The sequence below is a fragment of the Uranotaenia lowii genome, unplaced genomic scaffold (assembly GCF_029784155.1).
Source record: "Uranotaenia lowii strain MFRU-FL unplaced genomic scaffold, ASM2978415v1 HiC_scaffold_322, whole genome shotgun sequence".
NCBI lineage: Eukaryota > Metazoa > Arthropoda > Insecta > Diptera > Culicidae > Uranotaenia > Uranotaenia lowii.
This window is the reverse complement of record NW_026598226.1, coordinates 1-9,762: the sequence shown is the minus strand read 5'-3', so window position 1 is coordinate 9,762 and position 9,762 is coordinate 1. Positions and strand designations below refer to the sequence as shown.

The following is a 9,762-nucleotide window of genomic DNA, read 5'->3' as shown; positions in this document are numbered from 1 at the left end:
ACATCCTGCTAGTTTTAAAGTCCTGTGATCAAAACGCGCTCGTGAGTGATAAAATCTTCCGCATACATCACCAGAACAAGGATCTCTCGCATCGTTCCATCGCTAAAACGTTGGGAATCGCGGATTCCACGGTGTCGCGAGTGATTAAGCGGTTCGAGGAATGATTGCCCACCGATCGAAAGCCCAGAAGTGAAGGAAAAAGTATTCCGTACAACACCAACAATAACATCCGCATAGTTGGAACCTTCAACCGAAACCCGGACGCCTCCATTCGGGATGTGGCTAAGAAGCTGAACCTTAGCCGTAGTTTTCTCCAGAAGGCCAAAACTAAGGCTGGGCTTCGAACGTTCAAGGTACAAAAAACCCCTAATCGCGACGAGAAGCAGAACAAGTCCGCCAAAACCCGTGCCAGGAAGTTGAACCTCAACATGAAGACGAAAGTTGAAGGCTGGACGACGAAACATATCGGTATCGATTTTTGAAAAGGGCGTATGCGCCAATTGTAAACAAATCCAGTTACTAGCATAAACGTATTAATCTTTTTATTTTACATTTAAAAATATTATCCTTTTTTATTTTTTTAATTCTATTGTTTAAATTAGATTTTTTTAAAAAAGCGAATATTTTTTTTATAAGTGTGTAATCACGATGGTTTTTCCCCCTTCAAATTCCGTTTTTTTTTGGCGAGGTTTTTTCCCCTCCAAATTCCGGGATTGAAAAAGGGCCTTCTTATTTTTTTCGTATCAATTTATCAAGGCAAAAGTACGCGAATAATAGTGTTTTTTAATGGTTATGTGTTAAAATGTGCAAATTCGTTCAGTGAGATTACTTTTAGCTACTTTTCAATGCAAAAATTAGTCGAAATATCGCTTCTGTGGTAAATGATCCAAAAGGCGAACAGTCATTCTGGGTTTCTAAAGGGCGCTCGCATTTTGGCGAATAGACAAAATAAGAATACAAAAGGGCTAAAAAACCAATTTCTTCATTGTTCACCTTACAATCGTGAAAAACTTTTATTCACCTATCGCGGAATAAAATTGTGCTTATTTTTAAGGAGTTTAGGTACTTAGTTAGGAAAATGATAAGAAACAATGAAATAGGCAATTGATTATATTTTCTGAAACTTCAAATGCGTTTTTCTCAAAACAGAGGTCTTGGCGTACTGGCCCTTTTCAAAAATCGAAAACGATATGTGAAGGCCAACTTCAAACAGATTCTCGGCAACCTGTTTTTCACAGCCAAAGATAAGTTCAGCGTTCCGGAGCATATGTCCGCACTCAGAAGATGTCCAAATTTGTGAAAAAATTCCTGGTTTGGCAAGGCATCTGCACGTGCGGGAAGCGGAGTGCACCTTTCGTGACCCAGGATACGATGAACGGACAGGTGTACATGAAAGAGTGCTTCCAGAAGCGGCTGCTTCCTATCCTGAAGGCCCACAACGTCCCAACAATCTTCTGGCCGGATTTGGCCTCATGCCACTACTCTAAGGACGTGCTGAATTGATATGCGGACAATAAGGTCAACTTCGTAAAAACTTTAGAACTGTTCCTAGTCGGTATATGGAAGAGTGGGGAATTATGGGCCACTTTTTCCTATGCTCCATATCTTCTTTATTATAAAAGACTAGCTGATCCCGTACGAACTTCGTTTCGCAAGCAATTATAAAAATGTGGTAAAATAAGATGATGCTTTTCAAACAAAGTAAAATATTCTCTACACTGAACAAAAAGTACCTTTTCCTCAACAGTATTCTTATTGAAAAGTTGGAAAACCACCCCCATTAACAACGTATCTGTTTCTTTCCAAAACCCGTTCTTTAATTCGTACGTTTACCCGTATAAAGGGTGATACGGTCAAACTTTGGTCAAGGGAAAACGCGTGTAAGTCGGTGAAATCGTTTATTTAAAAAATCAAATTAAATTTCTTTTTAAAGTTTAATTAGTATAAAATTCAGGAAAAATATTCAGTTAGGCTTCCCCTTTTCCAAATCCGAATTGCCGGGCCTTACGCTTAACCCCTGCCATCAGATTTTGTACAGCCACCTTGTCCACCTTCTTAGCCGCAGAAAGTCAGTTTGCCTTGAACTGCTGCTCGTCCTTAGCAGTTTTTTTGGTCTTTTTAAGGTTCCGCTTGACAATAGCCCAGTATTTCTCAATTGGGCGGAGCTTTGGCGTGTTGGGAGGGTTTTTGTCCTTGGGAACCACCTGCACGTTGTTGGCGGCGTACCACTCCATGGCCTTTTTACCGTAATGGCAAGATGCCAAATCCGGCCAAAACAGTACGGAACAACCGTGTTTCTTCAGGAAAGGCAGCAGACGGGATCGCGCTTTGGCCGTCGTATTTTGTTTATCATCGCAATTTGGAGTAACTACCTTCTTGTAAGTCGGTAGTCCGGATCGTTTTTTGGCTCGATGCACGGTTGTAGAAGATACACCAAGCTTATTTGCGGCATCTCGGAGAGGGAGGTTAGGGTTTCGCTTGAAACTACCGGCAACTCTCTTTGTCGTCTCAGCGGCTTCCGGTTTTCGATTTCCCCCCGATCCAGACTTCCTGACTGTCGACAAACGTTCCCCAAACACTTTTATTACATTTGTAATGGTTGATTTGGCAACTTTTAGCGATTTTGCCATCTTTGCGTGAAAGTTGCTCGGATTTTCGCGATGCGCGAGCAAAATTTTGATACGCTGCTCTTCTTCCTTGGATGGCATTTTGACAACTGAGGAGTGAACTTCCAAAATCAAAATAAGAGCAACATTCTACACACACACACACCTTCAAAAATTGATATTGACCAAATTTTGAACGTATCACCCTTTAATAATTAAAAATTTGCTTAAAATGTTCCTCTATTCAACAACAAGTGTATTATTTTCATTTATAAAAAAACATTCATAACGAGAGATTCTTTAATGGGCTCATTAGTAATTTTTTTTTATCTTTCTGGTATACAAAATACGAAAATAATCTGTTATCAACATTTACTTGCATGGAAAATTATTGATTAGCAGATTGAAGTCGTATCAAAGATATCGAAAAAAATTAAAATAGGAAATGAGATCGTATAAATTTCATCTCTTATTTTGAAATTTTTCAAAATACCTCAAATTTAGTTCAATGAGATCAAATTGAAGAAAAAGGGGCAGTATGCTGCCTCCTTCCATCATTCTTTCAAAATGAACTTTTAAACACTAGATATAAAAATCTTTTATTAATCGATTTTGGAATATTTGTGAAATCAAGCCCCCAGAAGAGCGAGCTCTTGGTTCGCGTCTGGAAAAGGTTGTAAACCGTAAGTGGAGAAAAATCGCATCCCGACGGACGAACAGTCCATTAAAGCAGCACATAAAAAGGAAGAACTTCAAAAAGAAAAAAAAACATGAATTTTTGAATTTAGAACAAACCTAATCTAGTTATTTTGTTAAAGCACTTTTTGGTCGATCCACCCTTTATCATGATTGTTTTGTGCCACTTCTTCCTTCTTCCTGTGAAATGCGCAGGTATTCTTTATGCAATGATTTAAAACGCTTGTTTTGAGTTCCAGACGTAAGGAAATACGTTTTTACCCAAGTCTTATGTTAAATTACCATCAAGCTCGATCACGAATGACCTCTGATATAAGCAGGGTAAAGAGGTTGTCTAATTTCGTACTGAGGCCGGTACAAGTATGCTTTGTTTACTTATTTGTTCCATAGGCAGTTAGTATTGAATGCAAAAATATTTCGGATCCATTAAACACTGTCTCAAACTTTGTTCAAATTTTGAATTTATTTAAACTCGTTTTGAATTTCGTTCTCAAATGAAATATCTAAGCAAAAGGGCCAAACATAGCTCTCTTATTGACGGCATTGTTCTTCGATCCAGTCGACGAAGTGAGGAACCGAGACGAAAACTGTCGGACGATTGGGTTGTCCACACGGGATAGCACCCCAGGAAACGACACCAACTTGGATGTTCTGATCGCCTACTTGTTTGACCAGAGGGCCACCAGAGTCGGCGGAACAGGCGCTCTTGGATCCGTCAGCTGGTCCGGCGCAGACATTGGTCTCAGCAAGCGGACCAGGTCCCCAAACGCGGCGGCATTCCTTGTAGCTGACCAATGGGAGAGATGCTTTCTGCAATAGAAGGTTACATAAGCATTACACACTTTTTTTTGTAATCACCCTAAACTTCTAAACTTACACGCAAGACATCCGGGTATGACGGGAACTGAGTTGTGGAAACGGATCCCCATCCACTCAGCATAGCTTCGCCTTCAAATTCCTCCAATGCTTTGGGCAACTGAACAGGAGCCACCTTGTCGTTCAGGTTGAACTGTTCCGTAACACGAATGACGGCAATATCGTTGGGTCCAACTCCTTCATCGTAATTTTCATGGATAGTGAAGCTTTCCACCATTCGGCGTTGTTCGGAGCCCTCGGTCACGGAAGTGTCATGTTCAGCTGCCACCACTTCGATGTATCCCTTTGCCGATAGCGAAAGTTTACAATGGGCCGCAGTAAGGACGTGGAACTCATCTAGCAGGGATCCTCCACAGAAGTGCATAGTTTCTTTGCCAGGTTCGTTGTAGACCCATTGGAGCGAGATCTGGTACGGGAACTCGTGGGCCGAGGCTTCTTCTCCTCCAACGATCCTTGGTGCTAGAATTATTAAGAAAAAGTTAGAATTGATTCTTATATTAGATTCTTTCGGGCTTACCGGATCGGCAGGAAGCAAGGGCCAAGCTGACCAGAAGGAGGAACGTAACCGTCAACTTGAAAGCCATGTTATACCTTTCGTTAGACGAACAAGTGAAGAGGCAGATTGTGGGTTTGATTCGCCTTTTATACCATCTCACTGGTAATCAGTAGCTGCTGGTTTATCTCTTGAAACTGAACATCTTGAGTACCAACACGTTTTGCAAAATTATCTCAATGAGTGGAAAAACACATTGATTGTAAAAATTTCCTGAAGCAGTGCCTGCTTCCCGTGCTACAATGGAGTATGAGTACTAAAATTGGTTTATCCAGTTCCAGTTGGTTTTCAATTTACAGTTTATATTTTTTTAAATGGTCAAGCTAGAACACATATCTAAATATTTTTTCATCATTTATTTTATTGCGTTCAAAAAATCTATTCATGGTGCTGAAGCCCCATTCCCATACGTGGGCAAACGTGGACATTTGGCATAACTGTTCACGTGGACATATTCAAATTGATTTTCTCTGAATTAAATATGTGCCAAATATACCTCTAATTTAAAATTAGATAACGTCGGAAAGCAAATTTAGTTTGATCAAGATAAATAAACAAAAATTATTCTTATGCTCAAGCGAACATATTTCGTGTTAAGTAATGACATCATCGAATCCAGAGCATTTATGTATACTTCGTATTTGAAGTAGAAATTAAATGTTTGAGACCCAGAGTGCCAAAAGGGGGATAAGTGGAGTGAAGCTGTTTTCGAGAAAATTGGCTTCAAAGTTTTCGTTTGGCTTGTTTTCCATATTTTATTTTCAGAAAGTTTTAGTTTTCGTTCGTTTAAAAAAGTTTGAATATAAATTTTTTTAAATTTTCAACTTACAACAGATAAAACTTGAGATATCGAGAATTGTTTGGCATTAATAAGGAGGAAACAAATAGCTTATCGTGCCTCGATTAATGGTGCTTATATTGCCCCAGGGTGGCTTCTCATTATGCCCCTACAGTGACTGATTTTCAGTTTTCGGCAAAAAAAACTGCATTTATTTAAAAATTAATTTTTTTTATCTACTTTGTCAAGTTTCAGCATGTTGTGAAACAGACTTTTTAGTGTCTGATAAAACAAACATGTAACTCACATGTTATAGCTGTTTTCTTTGATTAACCAAGCGTCTTCCTTAGGGTGGTCATTATGCCCTTACCTCCTCTAACTCGGGTACCTGAATGGATACCAAGTAACGGTCCTTGTCCTCGGTTGGAGAGTTAACAGAAAAATCATGTTAGTTTTTCAGAACAAAATATTAAATTTTTCCATAGAAACCTAAAAGTTAAATTTTACTAATGTAATCGATACTACAAAAAAAAAAAAACAAAATGAAAAAAAATCTTGAATGAGTTCAGAACCAAATCGAAGTTTTTTAGAGCTCAGGAGTAGAGATGTTCAGAAAAGACTTCAAATCAACTCAGTCTACTGTTTGTGGAGTGTACCAAACTTCAGCTCAATCCGACTTGATCGAGGGGTGCTTCCAAACGCTGAAAGTTTAATTTTTAAGTCTTGAGATTCACGCAAGAAAAGTAAAGGAATCGTATTTCCAAATTGTTTTCAATTACAATGCGCTGAAAGTTGAATATTTTAACCGAAAATCGACTATCGTTTTTCGGAACTCCGGTTTATTTGTATGGAATGTCTGCCTATTGGCTTGCAGAATTAATCACAACTAGCTCCAAACCACATTTTAACCTTTGAATGTTATTAAGGCTTTTCAAATTATTTTTGTGTCAAGACAATTAGATAGGAATTTTTATACGACATCGAACAAAAACATACTATTTTAAAGTTACTCTAAATGTAACAATACCTTGTATTTGTGTCCAGTAAGTTGGGCAAATAACAGTAGTCGAAAAAATATGTTCATATTCTCAAGAGGTTTATTATAATAATAATAATTTATGACACCCAAGTCAGCAAACACTTGAAATCAACTCTTCAATTGAGATACATCGGCCTACAATATAAATTAAGTTAGAATTTCTTTCTGCTATAACACGCCATGTAAATTCAAAAGTTGATAACACAAGGCAACACAATTTAAACCTTTCCGAAGTGCAAAGATCTTAAGAGCTAAGTTTGACTTATTTGGGTGAGGGCGCTTATTCCAAATACGCAATTAATTTTTTTTCTAACAGCTCTCGTTTTTTTAAGATAACTATTGACAATATGTAAAAATTCATTCAATCAAATCGCTCCTTTTTTTGAGAAAACTGTAGAACATTACAAAGGTTTGGAAATTGAAGGTTTTAATTCGATGATCAACTTTCTCGAAGACCGCGAGTAATTTTGACTTATGAGAAAGAAGTTATAGAAGATTTTTTAGTGTTTATTAGGGTGTCCCAAGATGGCATAACTTCTGGGAATCTGGGGGCTCACCCTCCAAATGGTAGATTAGGATGTGCAGAACAAACTTTTGTATGGAGCCGACTAAAAAAATCATGTTTAGAGGTTCCGCAAGCGCGATCTTTGAAAAAAGTCCACTTTCAAAAGATTTGATTTTAAATAAATTCTGGGTCCAAAAATTTTCATAAAATTTATATATTTTATATTTTTTTAAATTTTGTTTGAGTTAAATACTACACGTAAAAAATGAAAAATGAACCAAATTTGCATCAAAATGTAAAACAAGCAAGCTATTTCCAAGAAAAAAAATTTTTTGGTCCAAAAATTTTGTATTGAACTGACCAAAATGTGTACCATGCGTAAAATATTTTTGATATCAATGCCATCAAAAGATGCGGATTTTTGTGCACTTTAACTTTGCTGAACAAAACATGTTGTTTGTATCATCGTGTGAAGAGCTATTCACGGTTTAATCCTTAATAAAAATCACAATTTAGGATATTTTTTATTTAATTTATCAAATTTGTCTTAATAAATAGTTACTTTAAAATTAAAATACTTGCAAAAAAAATGCTTGGATGGTTTAAGGGAGTCATCAGAAGGCCATATGCCAAATTTGAGCGGAATCGGACAACATGAAGGGGTTGCACTGAATCTCAAGTGTGAAAGGGATTCTGAGACATAGTGTTCTAAAGAAGCATAACAAACTGGTTTTTCATCATACATTTTTTTCTTTGCCGATCGATTACTTGGCTGTGTAGATTTTATTAAGATTTCAATCAAGACTAACATTTCACCTGAAGACTGCAACTCGATTGGACTTAAAACAAAAAAGTTATGGCTGTTCAAAGATTGTATTTTTGTGGAAAATTGTCGTTCAACACACAATGAGTACATTTTACTCATTGAATTTTACAGGACAATTTTTAACCAAAATACAATCTTTGAACAGCCATAACTTTTTTGTTTTAAGTCCAATCGAGTTGCAGTCTTCAGGTGAAATGTTAGTCTTAATAGAAATTTTAATAAAATTTACATAGCCAAGCAATCGATTGGTAAAGGAAAAAAATTATGACGAAAAGTCAGTTTTTTATGCTTCTTTAGAACACTATGTCTCAGAATCCCTTTCACACTTGAGATTCAGTGCAACCCCTTCCTGTTGTTCGATTCCGCTCAAATTTGGCATATGGCCTTCTGATGACTCCCTTAAACCATCCAAGTCTTTTTTTGCAAGTATTTTGATTTTAAAGTAGGTATTTATTAAGACAAATTTGATAAATTAAATAAAAAATATCCTAAATTGTGATTTTTATTAAGGATTAAACCGTGAATAGCTCTTCACACGATGATACAAACAACATGTTTTGTTCAGCAAAGTTAAAGTGCACAAAAATCCGCATCTTTTGATGGAATTGATATCAAAAATATTTTACGCTTGGTACACGTTTTGGTCAGTTCAATACAAAATTTTTGGACCAAAAAATTTTTTTTTTCTTGGAAATAGCTTGCTTGTTTTACATTTTGATGCAAATTTGGTTCATTTTTCATTTTTTACGTGTAGTATTTAACTCAAACAAAATTAAAAAAATATAAAATATATAAATTTTATGAAAATTTTTGGACCCACAATTTATTTAAAATCAAATCTTTTGAAAGTGGACTTTTTTCAAAGATCGCGCTTGCGGAACCTCTAAACATGATTTTTTTTAGTCGGCCCCATACAAAAGTTTGTTCTGCACATCCTAATCTACCATTTGGAGGGTGAGCCCCTAGATTCCCAAAAGTTATGCAATTTTGGGACACCCTAGTCCACATGGGCAAAGTCTCACTTCCAAAATTTTCCTCAATAAAACTTGCAAGGAACCGTTTTAACTGTTTTAACATTTTAATAACATATCATAGAGATTCCTATAAATGTTACGATTTTAATTCTGTGACATTCAAAATGTTCAATGTAGCCATAACATTTGCTAATATGAATATCATCGAGGCAACGACCAACTTTCATATGCTTAGTTTAACTTTTTTTCCGTGACTATCACAATCTCGATGCAAGTTGTGAAATTCATCCCAAATGTTATTTGACATTTTCTCGAGAGAATATTCGGTGCTGCCAATATTAACGTGAGGAAAATTCGACTCCAGAAGGAATCAAGTCGTATCGAGATAGCAAACAGCCAAATCGGACCAGAAACCAGAATAGTGTGGCCAAAATCCGTGCTCGGAAGTTATACGACCAGGTGCTGACCAAGTTCGAAGGGTGTCTTTTGATGGATGATGAAACCTATGTCAAGGCTGACTTCGGGTAAATCCCAGGTCAAAAATTTTACTCGTGGGATGTTCCAGCCAAATTTAAATTTGTTTTTGCCGACAAATTTGCACGAAAATTTATGATTTGACAGGCCATTTGCAGCTGTGGCAAAGAAATCGAAAGTTTCCATTACAAATAAGACAATGACGTCGGAATTATACTAAGAAGAGTGTCTCCAAAAATTATTTTTTCCATTCATTCCATTCATTCCATCCCATGACCATCCCGTAATGTTTTGGTCAGATACTGGGCAATCTGGGAAAAAACTGAGCAATCATGAAGAGGAGACTCAAGGCAAAGGAAAAGGTTGTCAAAGACATTAATCAGATGAAGACCTGGTGGAATAAAATAGCTAAAACGATGGACGAAGAAGGTGTGC

The 9,762-nt window shown here is 36.8% G+C and overlaps 1 protein-coding gene across 1 annotated transcript; it reads right to left on the bottom strand.

Annotated features, from left to right (window-relative positions):
* Window positions 1–3,746: 3,746 nt before the first annotated feature.
* On the bottom strand, window positions 3,747–4,796 carry LOC129759923 (trypsin-1-like). Its single transcript, XM_055757499.1, has 3 exons — window positions 4,696–4,796; window positions 4,180–4,637; window positions 3,747–4,112 (listed from the first exon to the last, which is right to left on the bottom strand). The coding sequence occupies exons 1-3, from the start codon at window positions 4,760–4,762 to the stop codon at window positions 3,834–3,836; spliced, it is 804 nt and encodes a 267-aa protein (XP_055613474.1). The 5' UTR covers window positions 4,763–4,796; the 3' UTR covers window positions 3,747–3,833.
* Window positions 4,797–9,762: the final 4,966 nt, after the last annotated feature.